This window comes from Peromyscus californicus, unplaced genomic scaffold (genome assembly GCF_007827085.1).
Source record: "Peromyscus californicus insignis strain IS unplaced genomic scaffold, ASM782708v3 Scaffold_14__1_contigs__length_90479793_seg_2, whole genome shotgun sequence".
NCBI lineage: Eukaryota > Metazoa > Chordata > Mammalia > Rodentia > Cricetidae > Peromyscus > Peromyscus californicus.
Genome location: NW_026294436.1, coordinates 36,763,485 through 36,787,957, shown reverse-complemented (window position 1 = coordinate 36,787,957; position 24,473 = coordinate 36,763,485). Strand labels below are relative to the sequence as shown.

The window sequence follows — 24,473 nt, the reverse complement described above, 5'->3', positions numbered from 1 at the left end:
CAAAGCCAGCCACTAGATTAGACATAGAGGCCAGACTGTGGTGGCACACACCTTTAATCCGATCACTTGGGAGGCAGAGATCCTGTCTGGATCTCTGTGAGTTCAAGGCCACACTGGGAACAGAGTTGAGTAGTGGTGGCACATGTCTTTAATCCCAGTACTTGAGATCTCATGCCTTTGCTTGGAAAGCACACATGCCTTTGATCCTAGGACATGGCTGGGTGGAGAACGGTATATAAGGCATGAGGAGACAGGAACTAAGCAGCAGTTCAACTGAGCCCCTCGGGTGAGGACTTGAGGCTTTTAGTCTGAGGATTGGTGGAAATAGGATCGGCTGAGGAGTTGCCGAGGTGATGTTGGCTGTGGCTTGTTCTGTTTCTCTGATCTTTTAGCTTTCACCTCAATATCTGGCTCTGGGTTTTTTTTTTTGTTGTTGTTTTATTAATAAGACTTTTTAAGACTTGCATTACAGAGCACACCTTTAATCCTAGCACTTGGAAGGCAGAGGCTGATGGATCTCTGTGAGTTAGAGGCTAGCCTGGTCTACAGAGCAAGTTCCAGGACAGCCAGATCTGCACACAGAAACCCTGTCTCAAAAAACAAAACAGAAGCAAAAAGATGTTCTAGGATAAGTTACCTCTATTTTACATAAGATGAAACTGGGGCTTAGAAACATGTATGCAGTTGGTTTGAGTATCACATGAGTGACAGTGTGTTGAGAAATGAAGAATTATGGTTAATCTGTTTTCAGGTGTAAGTAGGGCAAAACAAACAGTCTTTTAGGCAGCCAATATGCTGATCTGATGCTTAAGGGAGAAGGGAGAGTTTCAGGGCTTTGTCTTGAGAACCATTTCTGAAAAGTTGATTGACAAAGCTGAAGGAGCAGATCTTTAGGCAAGAGAATGTAAGTAAAGAAAAGAATCAGTGAGAGAACTGTAACTTGAGAGTGATTAGATATTGTTGCTATGCAGAGGGCCTTTAAAGCTTCCATCAAAGGGCAAACCTAGATTAAAGGGCAACCTGTGATTCAGATAATTCTCCCCTTGAGTTCACCAAGGAATACTGAAGGGCCATCCAATAGCCAGAAGGAAATGCCTTTAGGTGTGCCTTTTGGGGAAGTATGTCTTGAGGTGTCTCAGAGCCTTAGTATCTTTAAACTCTAAATGAGCCTGGCACTCCCAGGAAATAAAGTTGTTCTCTTTCCTCAGTGAAAGAAACCCAGAGAGTCCCTGTGCATCTGTGGTCATTGATCTTTCCTTAGAACTCCAAGTTTTAGCTTTTGCTGTGCTGATTTTAGCAAGAAAATGAAAAACATTTTGTAAAACTCCAGTCCTATAGAACTAAGAGAAGAGTGGCTTGTGATATATTTTTTATTGTGATGGAAAAAAAAAATGTGTTTTGAATGTTTCTTTTAGTTTCTCAAGATGTCTATCAAAGAATCTTGTGGGAAAGAAGAAAAGTCTCAGAAAAAACAGACCACCTCTCCATCAACTTTTGTTGAAGTAAGAATTTTAGTTTTCAGGATCTATCCCTGGTGTATGAGCTAGCTTTATAGAGCCCATTACCTATGGTGGGAGGCCTTGCTCAGCTGTGATGCAGGGGAGAGGGGCTTGGTCCTGCCTCAACTGATTGTGCCAGGCTTTTAGACTCCCCATGGGAGCCCTTATCCTTTTGGAGGAGGTGATGACATAAAAATTTCTGCCCATCAGTCCCACGGGAAAGCCATTTGCTTTCCATTTTATTTAATTGACATTATTTAATTTATTGCAAATCTACGGGGTAGTTACTTTTATTATCCAAATCACAGATAAGAAATTGAGGCTTAGAGAGTAGTTTTCTCTATATGTGCTCTTTTCAAGACTGATGCTGGTTTCTGTGTTACTAACTCTATCAGTTAACTCTCAGAGCTGTCTTCCTTGACATCTTAGCAGTGTCTGCTGTAGTTGATTATACCTTTGCCTTGAAACTCTTTCCTGACTTGACTTCTGAGATACTTTGCTTTGTTAATTTTCCTTATCTCTTGGTGACTGTTTTTCATATTTCTTTTGATGGTTCCACCATAGTTTTTTCTTGAAGCAGGATTGTCAAGGTATTGTTAATATAGCACAGTCTAGACTCAGACTCATTGTCCTCTTGTCTTAGTCTTCCTAAGAGCTGGCATAGAGGCATGTGTCACTACACACAGCTCTTACCATTTTTCTTTCTTTTTATCTATCTATCTATCTATCTATCTATCTATCTATCTATCTATCTGTCTATATATTTTTTTGAGACAGGATGTTTCTACATATAGCCCTGGCTATCCTGGAACTTACTCTGCAGACCAGGCTGACCTTGAACCCAAAGATCCACCTGCCTCTGCCTCCCCAGTGCTGAGATTAAAGGGGTGTTGCACTACACCCAGCTTTCTTACTCATTTTTTTAAGCTATAACCTTTCAAGTACCCAAGCTCAGTTTTCCTCATTTAATAAACTACAGTTCCGTTCTTTCAGTTTAGACCAAACTTGGTCGTAAGCCTGTACCTGCAGCCAGTCTGTAAGCGATTTCTGTCGGTTTTCTCTTTTTTAACATATTCAAAGTCTTACTACTTTCTTTCTTGCTGTTACCACAATCTAAGCAAAGAACTTGTTTGCCTTAGTTATTCCACTGATTTCTAAATTCTTCCCTGTCTCTGCCTTTGCCTCTTGGTTTATTCTTAACACAGTGATCAATATGATCCTATTACAATGTAAGTCAGATTGTGTCACTTTGCTGCTCTGTACTTCCTTGTGGTTTTCCATGTTAATAGCCCCTCGTTGGGACTGGGAAGGCCATCCACTCTCCCCATTTCATCTTACCATTACTTTCTACTTACTGGCTTCTTTGTTCCAGCTACTTAGGAGCATTCCTGTCTCTGGGGTTTCTCCCTTGTCAATTATTCCCTTTAAATTGAAAATACACCATTTGTTCCATTTTTAAAAATGATTTTACTTTTTAAATTATGTATATAAGTGTGTGTCTGTCTGACATGTGAGTACAGGTGCCGAGGAATCTAGAAGGGGACTTTAGATCCCCTAAGCCTAAGTTGCATGCAGGTGTAAATTGCCTGATATGGGTGTCAGGAACCAAATAAGTCCACTGTAAGAACAGTATGTATTCTTAACTTCTTAGCCATCTCTCCAGCCATGTTTCTTTTTATTTTAGATAGGGTCTTAAGTATCCAGGTTGGCCTCAAATTCCTGGGGACTAGGAATGACCTTGAGTGTCTGATCATCCTGTCCCCACCTCTTGAGTACTTGGATTGCAAGTGTGCACCGCTATGCTGGTGTATATAGTGCTGAAGATTGCATACAAGGCCTTAGGCATGCTAGACAAGCAGTCTACCTACTGAGCCACACACATATCCAACCCTTGTTTCTTTAGTTAGGTCTCCATTCAGCTGTCAGTTTATCAATCAAACCTTTTATGAACGCATTTAAAAATGGCAGATCTTCCTTCTTACAGCTCTTCACCCTTCTTGTCTACCTTTTCTGTTTTATTTCATCCAAAGTATCATCTGACATTCTAAACTTATTAGTTGTTTATTTGTAAATTTCTGCACTAGATCTTAACCTTTATGGAAACAAGAACTTTTTTGTTTGTTTGTTTGTTTGCTTGTTTGTTTTAAAGGCTCAGTTCATGGTCTGATACATTTTTGGTACATAGTTGATACTTCAGACAACATTGTCTTCAGCCTTTTGAGTTCAGGAGCCACTGAGAAGTAGGACATCGGTTTTCTTTTATGGAGTGAATAGTGCTGTGGCAATGCTGTCTCACAATGTTCTTACCTGACTGTACTCCAGTTTGTAAGCACCCAGGGCTTCTAATTTCTCTTTGAGTCCTCCTAGGTGAGCTCCCTTCTTATTAAATTTTGTGTCTCTAAATGAGCTCGTTTTCGAAAGAGAATGTCAATTTACAATACTGATTAAGTCATGCTTTATTTTGTGCTTTTATGTTCATTTTTCCTCCTGAATGGCGTTCTTAGGACAAGAAGGAGGGAGAACTATCAGCAGGCTCTGCTAGTTCAGCATACTGTGTTAAACCTGTTTCAACAAAGAAGAGAAAACTGGTAAGTGTTTAGATACCATAATTCAATAAATACTGTTTATCTTGAAGTGTTTTTGTTTTTGTGTTTTTAATTTTCATGAGATTGACTCTTACTATATTGTTGAGGCTGGCCTTGCACTCTTGGAATAATCAGTCCTTCTGTTTTATTCTTCTAAGTAGTTGGAACTATAGGCATGTGATACTCAGTGCACTTTGATATAGTAAAGTTTTGATGTACAGTTAAAGGGTCTATGATACAAAATTTCTCTCTGTATTTTTCTATAATTTTTTTCTATTATGCTTAACTTGTGAAAGCCAATAAAAACCAGTGTTTTGTTTTTCCTTTTATTTGCCAAAAGTCATTTATCAGGTTTTTGCTTTTTTTGAGGCAGAGTTTTACTCTGTAGCCTTGGCTGGCCTAGAGCTTGATAACATAAACCAGACTGGCCTCAAACTCACAGAGATCTGCCTGTCTCTCCTGAGTGCTGGGATTAACCGCGTGTGTCACCACCCCCAGCAGGTTTTATTTTTTATGTTGGTAGACCCTATTACATAGAGTTAGGCAACATGGAAATAAATTCAGAGAGTTTTTCTGTCTTATATATACTGTTATATTTGTTTTTACAGTTTATTTATTTATTGAGACAAGATCTTGCTATGTAGCTCATAGATCAAGTAGATTTGGAATCTTGGAACTTGGAATCTTCCTGCCTCTCAAGTGCTAAAATCATAGGCCTGTACCACCAGGCTTGGCTTACATTCTCTTTTTGAAGTAATTGAAGTAGATACATTGCTTGCACTTTCAGATTTAGAGATTGAGATAAAAAAAATTGAGATGCACAAAATCAAATAATTTGTTCACTAATATAAAATTAAATGCAGGAGCAGAGCCAAATCTAGAGTTCTTTCTGTTCTTTCACTAATGGTGAAAACAGTAACAACCAATTAAACACATGAAGCTAGTTCATGGGCGGCTCATGAAGTACTGGCCACACTGGCCATGTTGAAGTTGAAATTAAGTGGTGGGTAAAGAAGGAGTGAAAGTTCTAGGAATGCTGAATCGTGTTTAATAATTTTTTTCTTTTTAAATACAGGGATGTATAATTTTGTGTCTTTGTGTGGGGTACACGTGTGTCAGTGTGTTTTTGTTCATGTGGTTTTGTGCACATATGCATGGAGGCAAGAAGTCAACATTGCATGAGTTCCTTGTTATTCTCATCTTACTATTGGAAGCAGAGTCTTTTACTATACCAGGAGCTTACTGATTTGGCTAGACTGTTTGGTCAGTTAGCTCCCAGGATTCACTTGTCTTCACCTCCACAGTGCTAGGTCACTGTAATATCAGCACTCAGGAAGCTCAGGCCAGGAGGATTGCTGCAAATTTGAGGTTAGCCTAGATTATACAGTTCTAGTTCAGCCTGGGGTATAGAATGAGATTCCCATTTCCAAAGAAGGGAAGGAAAGAAGGAGGGAATGAGGGAGAAGGAAAGAGTAAAGATACGTTACAAGGATTAAAATGGTATATTTTTTTTAACTTTTATTCTTTTCTCATACATTACATTCCCACCACAGTTTTTCCCTCCACTCCTCCCAATCCCTCCCCAAGATCAACTCTTCCTCTGCTTCCTTAAAAAAAAGAAAACAGGCCTCCCAGGAGTATCCACTGAACATGATCTAACAAGATGCAGTTAAGACTGAGCTCAAACCCTCATATCACAGCTGGACATGGCAACCCAGTAGAAGGAAAAAGGTCCTGAGCACAGGCAAAGGAGTCAGAGATATCTGCTTCCCCACTCCCATCGTTGGGAGTCCCACAAGAATACTAAGCTATGCAACCATGAGGTGTATGTAGAGGATCTAGCTCAGACCCATAGAGGATCCATGCTTGTCACTTCAAGCATGTGACCTATGAGTCCTGCTTATTCGATTCTGTGGGCCTTGTTCTCCTGGTGTCCTCTACCCCTCTGGTTCAATCCTTCCTCTCCCTATTCTGCAGGGTTCTCCTTGCTTCACCTAGTGTTTGGCTGTGGGTCTCTGCATCTGCTCCCATCAGTTGCTGGATGATGCCCCTCTGATGACAACTGGGCTAGGCACCGATCTATGAGTATAGCAGAATATCCTTAGGAGTCATTTCATTGACTTTTTTTTTCTTTACCGATTGTGTTTGGTTCTATCCTGGGTCACTGGGCTGTCCTGCCTCTGGTTTCTGGCCATCCAGTCAGTGTCAGGCATGGGCTCTCTATGGTGGTATGGGCAACATGGGTTGGACCAGTCATGGGTTGGCCACTCCACAAGTTCTGTACCACCATTGCCCCAGCACGTCTTGTAGGCAGGACAGTTTGTGACTACATTGATGTCCTGGTCCTACTGCTAGGAGCCTTGTCTGGTTATAGAAGATGGCCAGTTCGGGCTCTGTATCCCCATTACTAAGAGCTTTGATAGGGTCACTCTCACAGATTGCAAGGAGTGTCCACTGCACTAGGTTTCCACACCCCCCCCCCCCAAATGCCCACCAATTGCAGTTGTCTGTCTCAGTACTCTTTCTCTCTGTCTCTTTTACACACTTACCTTGGCCTGATCCCTCCTGTTTCCATCTCTACCCATCCTCAGTTCACCCACAAAATCTACTCCATTTTCCCTTCCCCTTGAGCCTTCTTGTTACTTAGGCTCTCTGAGTCTGTGGATTGTGGCATGTTTGTCCTTCACTTAACAGCTGATGTCTACTTACAAGTGAGTACATACCATGTTTGACTTTCTGGGTTTAGTTACCTCACTCAGGTTGATCTTTTCTAGTTCCATCCATTTGCCTGCAAATTTCATGATGTCATTGTATTTTTAACATCTGAGTAATACTCCATTGTGTAAATATATTACATTTTCTTTATCCATTCTTCAGTTAAGAGACATTTAGGTTGTTTTCAGTTTCTTGCTATTATTAATAAGTCTCTATGGACATAGTTATGGTAGTGTCCTCTGGGTGTATGCCCAAGAGTGGTATAACTAGGTCTTGACGTAGATCAATTCCCAGTTTTCTGAGGAACCACCATGTTGATTATCATAGTGGCTGTACTATTTTGTACTCCCACCAGCAGTGGAGGAGTGTTACCCTTGCTCCACATCCTTGCCAGCGTGAGCTGTCACTTGTGTTTTTTATCTTAGCCATTCTGACAGGTGTAAGGTAGAATCTTAAAGTAGTTTTGATTTGCATTTCCCTGATGGCTAAGGATGTTGAACATAAAATGATATTATTAGACTGTAAGATTAGAACTTGTTCTAGGTGAATAAGCAGTGAGTGAATCTTAGTACCTTGTGCAATACTGCACATTAGGTTAAAGTTTAAAAATTCTAAATACTTAGACTATATTAAATGTATTAAAGCATTTTTCTTCAGTAATACATCAGCCTTCATGTAGTCTTTTCAATTTATAAACTTTACTACTCAGCCTTTTGACTGATTTGTAATAACAGTTTAAAACACATTATTGAATGTACAAGATACTTTTTCTTTGTATCTTTATGAATGTTTTCTATGTAACTTAAATGTTTTTCTTTAAAATTTTTTGTTAAAAACTAAGACACACAGACACTGGCCAGTTCCCACACAGGGTCAGGGTCAGAATCTCTGGTAGTAACACATGGCGTTGTCATCTGTGCTTTCTTCTGGTACACCTCCAAAGACATGCCTGAGACTTTCTTGAGGCTTCACCTCTTAGAAGTGTGTCGCAGTTTACTTGGTTTGTCTTGTTTTCTCATCACAGATTGGATTACTAAACAGACAGTGTAGTGCTTGCAGCACGAACATTCTCTATAATGGAAGCCTTTTGGTGTTGGGGGCTGTGGTGTTTTAAAGCTTTTATGTAGCTTGTTGAGGTCTGCAAAAGCTTCTGCAGTGTCCTTCACTGAGCGTTTTCTTGAGAGTTGTTTATGTTCTCCTAAGGTTTCTTTTTTCTCGTGACTTTTTGCAGCTATGCATTCTTTTCCAGCTTCATCATGGAATCACTATTACATGTGTGGTCTGTCATTGATTGAAATGAAATACTGTGTGGTACATGATAGTGATTGAATGTGTTTGAGTTTGTTGTTTTTATATCAGTCTTCTAGTGTTGGGGATCAGACCCAAGGCCTTACACATGCTGAGTACACACACTATTAGCCCCCAATCTTCTTATTTGTTCTCTGCCAAATTAAATTTGGTCCAATCTTAAGTATTTAATTTATCCTCTCCTCACTGTCCTTTTCCTTCTCTTTGCTCCGTGACAGAATCCCTCTCCCACTAGCTTGGCTGATCTATATTTTTTTCTGAATTCATATTACTTACTGCTTTCAATCTTTCACCTATACTTATCTTTTCCCACGAGTATCTTCTACCTTTTAGTGGCAGATGTTTTGAATTCTTAGCACATACTGACTGTATTCTACTTTGACATTTAGTTATATCCTTCTAGTTAGGCTGTTTATATATATTCTTTATGTCTCCTTTATCTTTTTGTGTCTGGATCCTCAGAGTACATAGATGGGATCATGAAATTGAGTCAGACAGATGTATTTTTGGATCATGACAGTGCTACTAACTTACACTGTGATGATCAGAAAGATGCCAAACTCTGTAAGCTTTGGATGCTTTGTCTATAAAATAAAGGTGATAATGTCTGCCCCAAAATGATTAGAGATGAAATAAACTATTATGGTTCATGAACACAGTTGTTTCCCATTCTTCTTTGTAACTGTAACAACGGAACACAATTTATATTTTCTAAATAATTTTTTTTTAAATTTCAGAAACCAGATGATACAGACATTGTATACTATAATACAAACAGAAAACAAGATCTGAAAAGGTAAATTCTCTATTTTTCTTGACATCTTTTTACAGTATGTATAACAAACAAAACCTAAGTTTCTGTGCTGCTTTATAGATTGACTGTAGAAGTTGACACACCCAGAAAGAGACCAAAATTCAGTTCTTCAACCCAAGGACCTACTAAACTCCAAGTAACATCATACTCAAATAACAATCAAATTACTTCACAGAGTTGTTCATCAAATGGAATGAGAGATTCTAAACTTAAAGATAGTAAATTGACAAATATTAGAAGTAAGCTTGGTTATGAAATAAAAAAACATAGCAGCATTAAAATTACCAAAGATATGAAGTCTAAAGCTGAAGGCCAGACAAAGGAAAAGAATTGGCCTCATTCATGTATTCAGGAGAATATGAAAGAGCTCAAGAAAGCAAAGAACAATAAACTTAGAGACAATTCTGAAGAATTGGAAAAATGCAAGAAAAATCAACTTCCTCAGAATTATAATTTCAACAATATAACCAAGGAACCATTTGAATCTGGAAGGAAGAAGATCAGCTTCAAAATTCCCAAAAAATCCTCTAACACCATCCAGAAGCTTGTAGAAGAAAATGTCTTTAGTGTAGATTCTAGGAAGTCAAAGATCAAGCAGAAGGAAAAGGAATGCTTGAAAAGTTCCCAGATGTCATTAGATTTGACCAGGCACAAAGCTGGAAACTTGTTTTCAGATTCCGCATGCAAGCAGACTGTTTGTGAGGGGAAAAGAAGAGACCATCAAGAGCATCCAGAAATTAATGGTTCAGATTCTAAGGAAAACTGTACCCAGGTAATGTATAAAATGAAGGATTTGGTTTTAGCAAAAATATTTATTTAAAATACTCAGGTTTTAGTTGCTTCTGTTATTGATGATAATCATAGAGGACTGATACAAATTTAGTCATGCAGATAATGTATCTGTGTCTTGTTTTATTCCCTTTTGTGCCAGCGTCCTTAGGATGATATTGCTACCACCTGGTTTTGGAATCCGGGTAGTATCCAGGTTCTTGTGTTCTGGGACAAAGGACTGGACAGAGACATACAGATAGGAGTAATCAAAGGGAGAAAATTTATTCAGAAAGGATACCATTCCAGGCAGTGACAGTTTATTAGAAGATATACTTCCAAGGGGAGGAAGCGGCTGGGGCAGAGAGGAACTTTAGCAACTTCTGACCTACTGCACAGAGTTGCAGTTTTATGTTACTTTAGTGTGGACTTTTAGCTTATTTGCATTTAGCTTATATGCTTTTCTGTGCATACTTGTTACATGCAGTTCTGCATACAACTTCATGTGTTGCATGTCACATCTTAAATTAGAATCTTAAATTTCTACCCAGGAGTATATAATATTATAATAAACTTTGCACCTTTTATAAGAGTTACCATGGTCATGGTAATAGGACAAGTATTGCTATGGGACAGTGACTAAGACTGTCTCATAGGAAAGCCTAGTGTTTTGTTTTGTATCTTGTAGATGGAAGAGAGGCACTAAGAGGTAATCAGGGAAGCAAGATAGTCATGTTTTCCCACTTAGACCCCCCCCCCCCCCCCCCCCCCCCCCCCCCCCCCGCCCCACACACACACACAGTTTCTCTGTGTAGTTTTGGTGCCTGTCCCGGAAGTCACTTTGTAGACCAGGTGGGCCTTGAACTCACAGAGATCCATCAGCCTCTGCCTCCCAAGTGCTGGGATTAAAGGTGTGCACTACCACCGTCTGGCTCATTCAGTGTATTTAATAAAGCATAGTAAGGTGTGGCATTAGTTAAATGCTTACTATTGCTTCCATTTGTATTAGGCTTAGGAAGTTTCAAGACCACATGAATTTCCTGCATTAGGTGATAGATTCATTGATAGATTCATTGACCTCTCTGGAAGTGATGTGAGGTCAGAGAGCACTGAGCAGAACATGGGTATTAGAGTATCTAGTTACAAGCAGTTCTGATTATTCTAGCTAGCTTCCTTGGCACTTTTAAGAAAACCTTAAAGAAATTTAATAAGATTTAAAAGTAAGGGATATCTTGTCATAAAATATTAAAGTGTTGGCACAGAGTTGGAATTCATGGAAAGATTTTTTTCAGTTTTGTTAGAAGACAGAAAATAAAACAGACCTCTGGTGCTGTCACTACATACATTACAGCTCTGTGGTTTTTGGCCTTTTTTCCTTAGCCATGATACAGTCCTTAGATTTCTTTTGTTTTTTTTTTATCAGGCCACTTTTAGAAATGGCTCAGTGACTTCTATACTTGATCATAGCCAAAGGGCTGTGAAGAAATTCAGTGATTTCTGAATAAAATTTTTCTGCCATTGAAAGCCTGCTTATTTTTCTTTAGGATGGGTATTCTTTTTTTGTTTTTGTTTTGGTTTTTGGTTTTTTTCGAGACGGTTTCTCTGTGTAGCTTTGCGCCTTTCCTGGAACTCACTTGGTAGCCCAGGCTGGCTTCCACCTCACAGAGATCCGCCTGGCTCTGCCTCCCGAGTGCTGGGATTAAAGGCGTGCACCACCACCGCCCGGCTTAGGATGGGTATTCTTTAGGGGGGTGTATAATTCTGTTAATTGAAAGATGAGTATTTTAATGATTAAAATTCCTAAAGAATATGACTCAGATTTTATGACATGGTAGAATAGGTCTTTTCTAGGGGTGATTCTCATACGGGGGCAGTTTTATCTCTCAGGGTATTTATTAGTGTCTGGAGACACTTTTGTTTGTCAATATGGTGGGGCTGGCAAGATGGCTTGGTAGATGAAGGCACTTGCCACCAAGCCTGATGACTTGGTTTTGATTCTTGGGACCCACATGGTGGAAGGAGAGAGTTGACTTCCCCCAAGTTGTCCTTTGATTTACACACAGATAGATAGATAGATAGATAGATAGATAGATAGATAGATAGATAGATAGATATTCTTATTTTATTTTTTGTTGGGGCCAGGATGGGTACCAGTTCTGGTAGTTGGCCACTTGAATTCAGAGATGCTATACATCACACAAGGCTTAACTCAAAATCCTTTCTCCTTTCAGAATTTTGAAACACCATGTTCTTCAGTGTCATCTGAGAATGTCCAAGATACAGATGAAGAGGTTACTGATGCACTTACTTTGGTTATTTTAAAGAAATTCAACCAATTCTTTCTTCTTTTTTTTGTGTGTGTGTGAAGGTGTGGAACAGGGTCTCACTATGTAGCCTAGGCTCTGGTCTCAAACTTACGATCCTCCTGACTCGGCCTCCTGAATGTTGGAGTTACAAGTATATGCCAGGATGCCTAGCTAAGCAATTCCTACTTTTAATAAAATGTCTATAAAAACCTTGGGAGAATGAAAGCAATGATGTCTCTACTTAAACTCCAAAAAATTCTTTGTATTGATTTATTAGGTTCAGTTTATAAGTTTTTAATTAGGTCATCAAACACCATTTGGAGGGGCTAGGGATGTAGTGCAGTTGGAGTGCTTGTCTAGCAGTATAAGACTTTGGGTTTAATCCTAGCATGTGGACAGGGGTGATTGCTGAGAGAAGTCTTTACATTTACTTGACTTTTGCCTTGGTTTCTAATAAGCTAATCTATTTTAAACAGAGGGTAGTATTCATGTGCTACAAGTTAAATTTTTTTTGATTTAATGCTATGCTTTTGCGTGTGTATAGCTAGAGTTGCCAAAATGCAATATGACATCAACATATTCTTCATTTTTCTACTCAACAATAAGATGAAATTATTATTGTCAAATGAAAGTCCATAGTATTTTATCTTTTTACCTATTGCTGTATTTCCCACCTAGAATCTTCTGATTTATCTTCATACAATTATTGTGTACAATTTTTTTTGTTTTTGTTTTTGTTTTTTGGTTTTTTTTTTTTTTGAGACAAAGTTTCTCTGTGTAGCTTTTGAAACCTGTCCTGGAACTCACTTTGTAGGCCAGGCTGGCCTGGAACTCACAGAGATTCACCTGCCTTTGTCTCCCAAGCGCTGGGATTAAAGGTGTGTACCACCACTACCTGGCCTATTGTGTACAATTTTATGTTGCCTGAGTAAATTAAAATTCACTAACATTTTATATTTTTCTCTTTAAAAGGTTGTAGATAACTTATTTATAATAGTTACTTTTATTTTCCTGTCTCATGAGTCAGTGCCCCTTGATAGAAAACTGTTTATGACTGCGTTAAAGATAGAATATATTCTCATTTCTTCTTTCTTTTTAAATTTTAACATAGTTTCTCACTATATTACTCAGGCTGGCCTTGTTCTTGCTGTGTAAAGGCTAACCTTGAACTTATGATCTTCCACCTCAGCCTTCTGAGAGCTGGAATTGTAGGTGTGTGCCACCATGCCCAGCCATATTTAATTTTTTTATATCAAAATACCATCAGAGAAATACTTCTAAAGTGAGAAAGATCTTAAGATTTATAGTTCAGAGCCAACGAGATGGCTTGGGGGTTAAAGGTGCTTGTGCACATATACTCCTGTGTTATCCCAGTGCAAAATAAAGTTTAAATTGTAATACAGTTAGTAATAAAAGATTCAGAGTTTAGTTTCTGATAGTGGATAAGTAGTATTAGAAATCTCAAGGACACTGGACGAGATATTTTTGGTTTTTGGTAGAGCCAGGGATTGAATCCAGGGGCTCACACATGCTGGGCAAGCTTTCCAGCACTCAGCTATAGCCTCAGTTCACATTCTCAGAGAAAGCTGACTCTTTTAAAGTACTTTGAGATGAGAATAGATATGAGTTTGAACTTATTTCGATGTCTATATACTAGGTTTTATGAAAGGAACTTCACATGACTTATTTTAATAATATAAAAATACTAAAGAAAATAGATAAAATTTGATATTCCTTATAGATGGGCAAATTAAGTTCTAAAGTAGTAAAATAGTTTGCTTGCCTGAGGCTATAGAAAGGAACTGATTTTAAAACTGTATGGTTATAAATCCATATATCTTACTGTGCTGTCTTTATTTCTGTAAGGTATTTTCATGATGTATTGCTTTCTTCTCTGATTTAATATCTTCAGTAAATAACCCAGATATTTCACTGGGGTCTTTTACAATTTAGATGCAGATAGTAGAAGAGCTCCATGCTGCACGTGTGGGAAAAAGTGTGCATTTACCTGTGGTTCCACCTGCTGGAGAGTTAATGAGTATGGAAATTGACTTGGTGGAAGAGGATGTACCTTCTTCTGCTGGTATACGCTATATATTAATTTATATGATCTGTTCTTTTCTAAGAATTGTTGCACTAACATCAAGTTTCTACAGTGTACAGATGAAAGTGTTAAAATGTGCTTGTTTAAAATGATAATCATATATTTCTTACCCTATTAGACATTTTTCTAAGAATAACCAAGTTACACATTGTCTTTTATGCTTTGCTCTTAATTATAACTTTTAGTTCTTTCAATCATATAGAGCACTGATCAGATAGAAGGCAGTTTGTTTAAAGGTATTATTTTCATGGTTTTTTACTACTGGGAACAGATAATAAACACTGGACATTTTAGTACATGCCTGTTGTTCCAGCTCTTGGGAAGCTGAGGCAGGAGAATTAGGAGTTCAAGACTATCTTGGACTACGTACAGTTCCAGGACAGCCTGTTCTATATAGCCTTATATATTTCTTGTCTCAAAATAAATAAAAAATAAGATTACATAAATTAGTATACTATTTTGAATTCTCTGTAAAAATTATAGTACTACCTCTTACTCATATTTAAAGCACTCATATTTTACAAATTTCTAAGCATTTTTCTATATGATCTAGTAGGAAACTTACCAGATCTTCCCATAGGTCCTATGAAATAACACTGCTGCTTTTATATATTTTCTTTCTTTTACACATATTTAGCTTTTCAATTGTATTTTATTGAGAGTATAACAAAATTAATTTATACTTCTTGAGTGCATAGCTATCAGGGATGCAGGGTAAGATTTAGAACCGTAGTTACTGCTGGGACAGGTCAGTTTATGATTAAAATATACCCACAATTTATGATAGTTTGCTGGGGTAGGACTTATGATTACTGTTTTTTCTGTTAAGAATTGAAATAACTAGAGTTTTATAGTCCTTGGTTAAAGGACTTCTTCCTATAAGAGTGTTCCTAAAAGCACTTGTATAGACAGTTCTTGACCCTGTTTGTTCCTGCGTTGCTTCACCTTACCTTCTCTTGACCTAGACAAGTCCTCCTTTGACCCTCTTCTGCCCAGACTCTCTGGCATAAACAAGGTTGTGGGTCCAGCCCAGGGAACCCTCGCCTGGGAAGAATTTTACATGGCAACAAGTAATGGTTCAGATAGATAGCAGCTTGAGAATCCTCTGATTGATTCTCTTACGCCATTATGCTTACAAGACATAGAGGTTTTGTGTACTTCTGTGATACCCAAATTTGGTCATAATTTATTATCAAGTGTCATGAAATCCTAACTCTACTCTTCTTCTCTAGCAAATACTGCCACAGACAAAAAGCTTCTAATTGTTATTGACACAAATATTCTGATGAATCATCTCAAATTTGTTAAAATTTTGAAGACAACAGAAATACCAGGTATATATAAAAATTCACAGATTGTGATTTTCTTTTTTGAGTTGATATTCTATATTAACAGTTGCTTTTTTTCTCACAGTCATATCCCATCATCTGCATTTTTTTTAAAATATCCTAATCTAGGAATCTAAAATACACTTTTAGATGGCACTTATTACATTTTAAAATTATTTGTTTATTGTGAAGTTGTTTACATTGTAAACCTTGATTATAGGACTCATGTCTGCTAAATTCATTCTTTTGTAATCTGGTAGTTTTTTTAATATTTAAATTCTTAACATGCCATAGGATGTATGTGGCAGTCAAAGAATGGCTTACAGACAGCTTGTACGATTCTCTTTTTCTCCTGCTACCACGTGGGTCCTCAGACTTGGCAGCAAATATTCTTACCCACCAAGCCATCAGCATGGCCTGGAGCCTGTGTACTTTAAAACTTTGACCTCTACAGAAATTGATTTAGTAGCTCAGTACATGTTGGATTCTAAGAAATCTTTCTGTTTTCTTAGGCTTTGACACACTTGTGTTACTAATTCCCTGGGTGGTTGTACAAGAGCTAGATCGTATGAAGGCAGGAAAACTACTAAAACACGTCCAGCATAAAGCTATACCTGCAATTCATTTCATCAATGACAGCCTCAAAAGTCAAGATAGAAAGCTGTGGGGTCAGTCATTACAGCTGGCATCCCAAAAACTTTGTAAGTATTGTTCCTGAGTATGCCTTGATAAAGATTTCTTTGAGTGCTGGCTTATTATTGGAAGGAAATGCTTTAAAAATTAACAGTGTGTAGCCGTTAGAATGTGAAATCGAATGGGTGTTGTGACCATTTGTGACTCATTTTGGGAGTCTTTGGTTTTGTTTTATTGTTTTTCCTATACTTTCTTTGGCCGTGTTAGTATTTCACAGATAATGATTACATCGTTTGTATGCATACTTGGTTATACTATAGAACTTTGGATTTCACCCTCTTTTTTTATATATAATGATTTACATTTCCTTTCTATTGCTCCCTCTTCCTCCTCCTCCTTCTCTCCCCCTTCTGTCTTCTCTTGTTCCTTTCCTCTGTCTTCTCTCTTCAGTCCCTTCCCTCCTCTGTCCCCCTCCCCTCTTCTCCCTTCTGTTCTTCTCTTCCTCTCACTTTCTCTGCCCCCCCCCCCCTTTTTCTTTTTGTTTTTCAAGACATGGTCTTAGCCCAGGCAGACCATGAGCTCACTATGTAGGTGCAAATGACTTGGAGCTCCTTAGCCTCCTGCCTGTACTCTGCCAGTGTGTGCTGTCATGCCTGGTTCACTTTTTGTGTTTTCTGCCAAGGGCCCGTGTTTCTTGTACTTCTCTAAATGCAGTGTTTTGGAGGTTAAGGATAAACAAGACACAAGAAATTTAGTTATGGACTGTAAAGTCTGGATTTGGAGTTCTGAAGACATTGTTTTTGCTGTCTTCATTTTATTTAATGAGTTTTCTGCCTTTTAGATATATTTTAAAAAAATAGATGCTTACACAGTTTTAGCTTTATAGCAAAATTGAGCAGACGTTATGGAAATTTCTCATATCCTTCCTATTCCCATGCATAATAATTCTCTTGTAATCAATACCTCCCACCAGAATAAGAAATATATTACAGCCAGGCATGGTTGCTCATGCCTTTAATCCTAGCACTTGGGAGGCAGATGTAGGCAGATCTCTGTGAGTTCGAAACCAGCTTGCTCTACATAGTGAGTTCTAGGGACAGCTAAGTCTGTAGAAAGACCCTGTCTCAAAAGACCAAAAAAGAAAAAAAAGAAATGTATTATAATCAGTGAACACACCTTGACACATCATTGCCACCCAGTTACATTGTATGGGTTTGGAGAAATATAGTGACATGTATCCACCATGGTAGTATCAGAGTAGCTTCATTTCCTCAAATTCTACATATTTTTAATGTGTAAATATTGCCTACATTACTCAGGTGATACTCTGATTTCTTATCTTTGGGTGTATTTTTCTGGTGTGTGTATATACATGTTTGTGTGTGTGCGCACCTGTGCATGGGAAGGCACAGTTATTCTGAAGAAACAGGCACTTATTTATTGATTGAGCCATTGTCCAAGCCATCCCTGCCATCCCCGCCACCACTCCAGCTTTTTTCCCCCATTGCCTTGATCTTACTTAGTAGCCCAGGCTAACCTTGAATTTGTGACAATCTTCCTGCCTCAGTCTCTTGAATATTGGAATTACAGGCATGATTCAACATGCTCAAGCAGTATCTAGATTTCTAATATACTTATTGACAGTTGCCTTTGCTACATTTGCAGATGGATTGAGTGATGAGAACAATGATGATCGAGTATTAAAATGCTGTCTTCAGTACCAGGAGTTATTTCCATGTTCTCTTGTTATTCTGTGCACGTGAGTGTCATAGTCATTGTGGGGTTTTTTGTTTTGTTTTATTTTGTTTTTTAAATAATAGCTTATGGTAAAGAATTTTAAAAATTTTATTCACCAAATTAAGGATCAAACACTTAATTATTTTCTAAATCTACCACTAATCATACTCAGCTATTATTTTTTTATGATATATGATTCTAGAGGAATGAGATACTAAATGGATGAACTTTTATTTCAATTTAATTTATGTAATAGAACACTTTGAAGAGGAGGGGGAAAGTTGATATCAAAATCTTAAAGAATTTTTCAGTCATATGAGGCTGGTTATTTATTTATATACAAGGAGAGGGTAGCTTATGTTACATTATGTTATGGGTGCCTCTTCTGCAGTAAATTTGCCTGCACTAGAATCCTAGGTCTGTCAGTTGTCAGATGTATGAATCTGGACAGTTTTCCTAACTTAGATTCTTTGTGCATAATAAACAGAAGAATGAATAACTGCTTCATAAGGTTTATTAGACAGTATATGTAAAGGAATTAGAGAAGTCCCTACCACATGGTCAAATCTTTTTTTTTTTAATTGAGACAAGGTAACCATGTAGGTCATGTAACCATGTAGCCCTGGTTGGCCTAGAACTTTTTCTTTTTGGTTTTTCAAGACAGGGTTTCTCTGTATAGGCCTAGCTGTCCTGGAATTGTCTCTGTAGACCAGGCTGGCCTTAAATCCAGGGATTCGCGTGCCTCTGCTTCCTGAGTGCTGGGATTAAAGGTGTGTGCCACCACTGCCTGGCTAGCCTAGAAGTCTTAGGTAGAGCAGGTTGGTATCAAACTCACAAAGATCCACGTGCCTCTGTGCCCTAAGTAGTGGGATTAAAGGTATGTGCTGCTACATGGTATTTCTTTTAAGTGATGATAATGTGAGTTGTATAAGTCATCTATCCACTTGTACCTATTGTGAGGATGTGTATGTTTGGTTGTGTGGATAATGATGGTGATGATGTTACAGTTATTATCAGTGATAGTTGTAATTGGGAATGTTGTTGATAGTAGTAATAGGGAAAAAATGCAACACAATATACTATGCATTATTTTCTTTGAAGGTTTGGAAAGCAGCTTTGTTTAAAGAGAAGATGAAAAGGCAGACTCCTCATGAGATGAGGGGATCTGGAATCAGAATCCACTGCAATGGATTATTTTAAGTGTTTCAGTTAGATTTGCTCTCTGAAATCTGAACTAACAGCCTCAATATCCGTGATTCTTCTAAGCTCCGAACTAATATACTCACCTACTTATTTGATAGCCTTACTTGTATATTGAAGACATTTGAAATTCATCATCATTAAAAAATGAACTATTGTTTTTTCTTCTAAACTATTTTTTTTTATTTCTCCTTTGTGTTATATCCCAACCTCAGTTTCCTCTCCCTCCTCTTCTCCCAGTTCCTCCCTTCAACTGTTCCTCTCCCCCAGATCCATGCCTCCATTTTCCCTCACAAAAGGGCATGCCTCCCAGGGGTATCAACCAAACATGACATACCAAGTTGCAATAAGACTAGGCACATCCCCTCGTATTAAGGCTGAATGAGGCAACTGAGTAGGAGGAAATGGTCCTAAAAGCAGGTAAAAGCGTCAAGAGACAGCCCTACTAGGAGCCCCACAAGAATACCGTGTAGAATACTCATTTATACTGTGTGACTATATGTGGCTGTGATTGCTTTAATAAAGAAGCTGACTGGCCAGTAGCTGAACAGAATAAGGTTAGGCAGAAGAGCCAAACTGAATATGCTGGGAGGAAGAAGGGCAAAGTCGGGAGAGTCGCCAGCAGATGCAGAGAGAAGCAATATGGGTATGCCGTACTGAGAAAAAGTACCCAGCCACATGGCAAAACAGAGATTAAAAAAATACGGGTTAATTAAAATGTAAGAGTTAGCTAGTAACAAGCCTGAGCTATTGACCAAGCAATATAATTAATATTAAGCCTCTGTTTCAGTTATTTGGGAACTGGTGAGCGGGACAGAAACTTCCACCTACAACCAAGCTACACAACCATAATGTATGCAGAAGACCTAGGTCAGACCCATAAAGGCTCCCTGATTGTCGCTTCAGTCTGTGAGCCCATATGAGCCCTGATTAGTTGATTATGTGGGCCGTTTTCTTGTGCCCTTGACCCTTCTGGCTCAGCCCTTTCTCTCCCCCCCCCCCCCCCCCCCCCCCCCCCCCCGGATTCCCTGAGCTCTTCCTAACCTAAACTATTTTTTAAGTGAGTGAAAAGTGCCACATCCTGTTTCCAAAGTGCTATGCGGAGTCCTGTTGATACTCACTGTTCTTTCGTACTCTAGTATGAAAAGACCATACTTTCATACTTGGGTCTCTTTGTTTTCTCCCTGCCGTGACCCCAATTAAGACATGCTACTGTCCCTCTTCTACTCTTAACTCCATCATGCTTTCTACTTCCACACTCACTGCCTTTATTCTTCTAAAAATTAAAATGGCACTTCCTTATTTTTAAAAAGATTGACATTATGAAGAATTCCAACAATATTCAAAGTGAAGAAGAATAAACTCTTGGGGCTGGGAATATAGTTGGGTGGCAGAGCACTTAGTAGCATCTATGAGGTCCTAGACTCAATTTCCAGTTCTAGAAGGGAGGGAGGGATGAAATCCTAATGTAGCTACAACAGTTATTAAGAGTCTGCCATTTTCCTGCTTTCTGTCATCTGTACCTTTATCCACTTCCTATCTAGCCAGATTATTTTTACATGGCTCTTTGTTTTTGAGGGAAAATGTACTTAATATTGGGATGCATAAATATATTAATAGCTATCAGCATTGTCAAATCGACACAGTGGTGTAGTTCACATTTCTCTCAATATAAAAAACATTTCCATCATCCCAGAAAGTGCTGTTATGCCTTTCTTCCCCCCTTTTTTCTTGTTTCTTAAGATGAAGCTTAGGAGCTGGGGAGATGTCTCAGCAGTTAAAAGTGTGTATTGCCTTTGCAGAGGACCTGAGTTTGGTTTCCAACCCGGCATCGGGCAGCTTACAGCTACCTAGAACTTTAGTTTCAGAGAATCTGACAGCCTCTCCAGGCCTCTGTGGGCACTCGTGCTCTGATTCATGTGTGCATAAGCACACACATACAAATACTGAATGAAAATTGAAAATACGTGAACTATACTAGTGCTTAAAGAAAAGTTTATAGAAGCTTCAAATAATCTAAGCATTAATCTTTTTTGAGTTTTTATAATTTTTAATTTTGTGTATGTATGTATGGGTATGTGGGTATTAGTGCCACAGAGGCCAGGGGCATCTTGTACTCTGAATGAACAGGAAGTACTCTTAACCACTTATAGACTTATATATATATATTCCCATATAAATACTTTTTTTTTTTTTTTTCCGAGACAGGGTTTCTCTGTGTAGCTTTGCGCCTTTCCTGGAACTCACTTGGTAGCCCAGGCTGGCCTCGAACTCACAGAGATCCGCCTGGCTCTGCCTCCCGAGTGCTGGGATTAAAGGCGTATGCGCCACCACCGCCCGGCTATTCCCATATAAATACTTTTATCAAGTTCATTTCTAAGCTTTTTAACCATTTTTAATGTTTATATTGATAACCTGTGTGTTTAAATTGACATGTAGTTGATCTCATAAAATGTTTTTTTTTCCCTAACCACACCTTTAGGGATGATAGAAATTTAAGAACTAAAGGCCTGATAAGTGGTGTGAAGTCACTCAGTAAAGAAGAATTGGATTCAGAGATACTATCTTTAGCTCTGAACACAAATATGTGTCATCAGCCTTGTATTTCTAAGCAACAGTTGAAAGCAGGTAATATTTTTACTATGAATGATTAGAAATGCATCTCGTGCACTAATATTTTGTATAACATTTGAAACTAATAAATTTTCATCTAGTACATTTAAGATAATAGTTTGGAACACTTATGTATTAAATGAAAATTGTAAAAAGCGAAAGCAAACATTACTATTATTGCTGCCCATGTCCATATACTTTTACCAATTAATTTTAATTTTATCCATTTTCTCAAACTTATTTTTACCTATTATCATTGTAGACATGTTAACTTGTACCTTGCAAAGTATATCGTTTAAATTACTAATAGCTGTAGGAAATACTCTTTTGAAGTGGAACTTTTTAAGTTTTTATAAAATTAGCTTCATATTTCCTAACCCTTTATTAATACAGAAAAGCAAATATCATACAACTCTAGTAAAATAGTTTTTTCTTAAAATTTAAGCTAATAATTAAGAAATATAAGGGCAATACTGCTTTTTTATTAGAATGATCTATTCTGCGATTTGATATTTGATGGGCTGTTACATTGCATGGCTCTATTTATAAATGTATCCCAACTTTCCCTCTGTGGGAAACTTTCCTTCAGTGCTTAAGAACGCTTCCTGCTCTTTCCCAGGACCAGAGTTCAGTTGCCAGCATTTACAAACAGCTCTGGCTCCAGGGATCTGACCATTTTTCTGGCCTTTTCTCCTCTGTAGGGAATGTAATTGTTGATTTTTTTTTTTACATTAGATATACTTTTATAAGTAATTGTATAAATATTAATGTACTTATATATATTGCTTCCTTCCCTTTTTGAGAATAGTATATCTTTGTCATGATATTCAAAATGACATTTGGGAGGAATTACAGGACATTTTAGTCTATGGTTTTTCAGGAGTGAACTTTCAGTTTGCCCATTATATTACTGTCATTTTAAATCCTTAGCTGGTGTTTGTAGAGATAAGTCACTTAATATTTGAATTTTGCTATAAGAAAATTGTAGTTATTTTTCAAATATATGAGATGGTAACAACTGAACTTATAAAAGCTTATTTTGGAAGAGGATGGCATGAGTATAGATAAGTCAGAAACTTTCTTCATTTTAAAATACTTTATTGATGTGGGTTGAAATATGCACTGTTTTGGGGAAGAAAACCAATTTTGATGCAATTTCTGTGTAGTTAAAAAATAATCAGAAAATAAGGCATTCTTGTAATTCTTCTGTTTGAAAAAAATAAAATTCATTTCAGCACCGAGAAGAAGTGGACGCAAAGTCCCTCCCCTAACCAAGGAACTGCTGGTGACTGATACCTGCTGGGAAAGAGAAAATCTGTTTTCTCCAGTGGAGTCTCACTGGGCATATCAGCCACACTCCAGCGCAGGCCCAGTGCCCAGGAATAGTTGGCTAACACAAGATGGACTTTTTTTTTTGTAGGCTTTTTGCTTCATGTTTCATTTTGGTATTTTTTATCTTATTGGTTTTTTGTTTGTTTTTATTTTTTTTCATAATTAAAAACAATGCCTTAATGTTAAGAGATGGACAATAAATAAAAATATAATCTGAGGCCAGTGACATGGCTCAATGGATAAAAGCACTTGCTGCACACACACAAAAAGAGGATAGTAAAATTCAGTTTAGTTAAAATAACTTGGTTTTTCATATTTCCATTTGAGTAAAAAAAACATTTTAGGGTTATTTATTTATTTATTGTAAAAAAACCTAAGTAGGGGCATACCGCTCAGCTGGTGAAATACTTCCCTAGAATGAGCTTAGCCCTGCCTTTATGTTTGATTCCAGTATAATATAAACCTAGCATGATGATGCACACTTGTAATCCCAGCACTGGGGAATAGAGACAGGAGGGTCAGAAGGTCATGGTCATCCTCAGTTACACCATAACTTTGAGACCTGCTTGTACTGCTTGAAACCCTGTCTCAAAATAAAACAAAAGATCACCTCCTCTTTTAGTAAAGCCTGAAACTTTGTCTTAAAGAAACAGCACCTGTAGAGGAGACATCTAAGGAAGAATCTACAAATTCTGGACTGGCCATTCTGCTTGAACGCATTATATGTGATCTTGAAAAATCTCTTGGGACAGCTTTATCTTCAATATTAGAAACAGAAATGAAAATTGCTTTTGGAGATCTTTGGATGGAGGTACCTAGTTAACTGTATTAATTGAGATTTCTTTTTATTATTGATGATTTGTTATGTTAGAAGATATTTGTGTAAATTACAAAACTGTACAGTAATCCGTATTACATTTTCTCTAAGTTTTATAATAACTTAAAAATTATTAAATTAATTTTATATATTTATTTTGTGTATGTGTGTGCACAAGTATGTGTATGTGTGCAGGCGTGTGTTTGCCATGGTGCTCCTGTAGAAGTCAGGACAGTTTGGCAGGAATTGGTTCTCTCCTTCTGTCATGATTAAACTCAGGTTATCAGGTTTGGTGGCAAGTGCCTTAATATGCTGAACCATCTTTCTGGCCTTGTAATAACTTTCTGATAATTATATGATGAACATTTCTTAAAGGTTAGGACTATATAGTATTTATTTGAACAGAGCAAAAGTAGATTTATTAAGGAAAAACGAGAAAGAAGAGGTACTCCAAGGGAAGATTCTGTTTGTTTTAAATTAATGAATAGTTATTGTGCATCTACAATGAATATTTGATGCATTGACCTCTTAGAGTTTAAATTGGATCCTTAAAGTTTTTGCACAAGGACTAGAAGTATAGCTCAGTTGGTAGAATGGTTGCCTCGGATGCCTGGGGCCACAGGTTTTATTCCCAATGCCACATAAATCATGTGTAGTGGCATATGCCTATAATCCTAGCACTTGAAGGTAAATATAAGAGGATCAGGAATAAAT

The 24,473-nt window shown here is 37.7% G+C and overlaps 1 protein-coding gene across 4 annotated transcripts in view; it reads left to right on the top strand.

Annotated features, from left to right (window-relative positions):
• Swt1 (SWT1 RNA endoribonuclease homolog) overlaps positions 1-24,473 on the top strand; it is a 67,778-nt gene that overhangs the window by 6,619 nt on the left and 36,686 nt on the right. For all 4 annotated transcript variants that reach the window (XR_008217924.1, XM_052737159.1, XM_052737157.1 and 1 more), the window contains 11 exons: positions 1,416-1,502; positions 4,004-4,087; positions 8,845-8,903; positions 8,982-9,693; positions 11,921-11,980; positions 13,949-14,078; positions 15,332-15,433; positions 15,940-16,128; positions 17,726-17,819; positions 21,480-21,625; positions 23,590-23,753. Coding sequence is in view for 3 of the 4 variants with exons in the window: in XM_052737157.1 (XP_052593117.1) it covers positions 1,416-1,502; positions 4,004-4,087; positions 8,845-8,903; positions 8,982-9,693; positions 11,921-11,980; positions 13,949-14,078; positions 15,332-15,433; positions 15,940-16,128; positions 17,726-17,819; positions 21,480-21,625; positions 23,590-23,753 (1,827 nt within the window). In the remaining variant the exon portion in view is untranslated. The remainder of the gene's footprint in view (positions 1-1,415; positions 1,503-4,003; positions 4,088-8,844; positions 8,904-8,981; positions 9,694-11,920; positions 11,981-13,948; positions 14,079-15,331; positions 15,434-15,939; positions 16,129-17,725; positions 17,820-21,479; positions 21,626-23,589; positions 23,754-24,473) is intronic.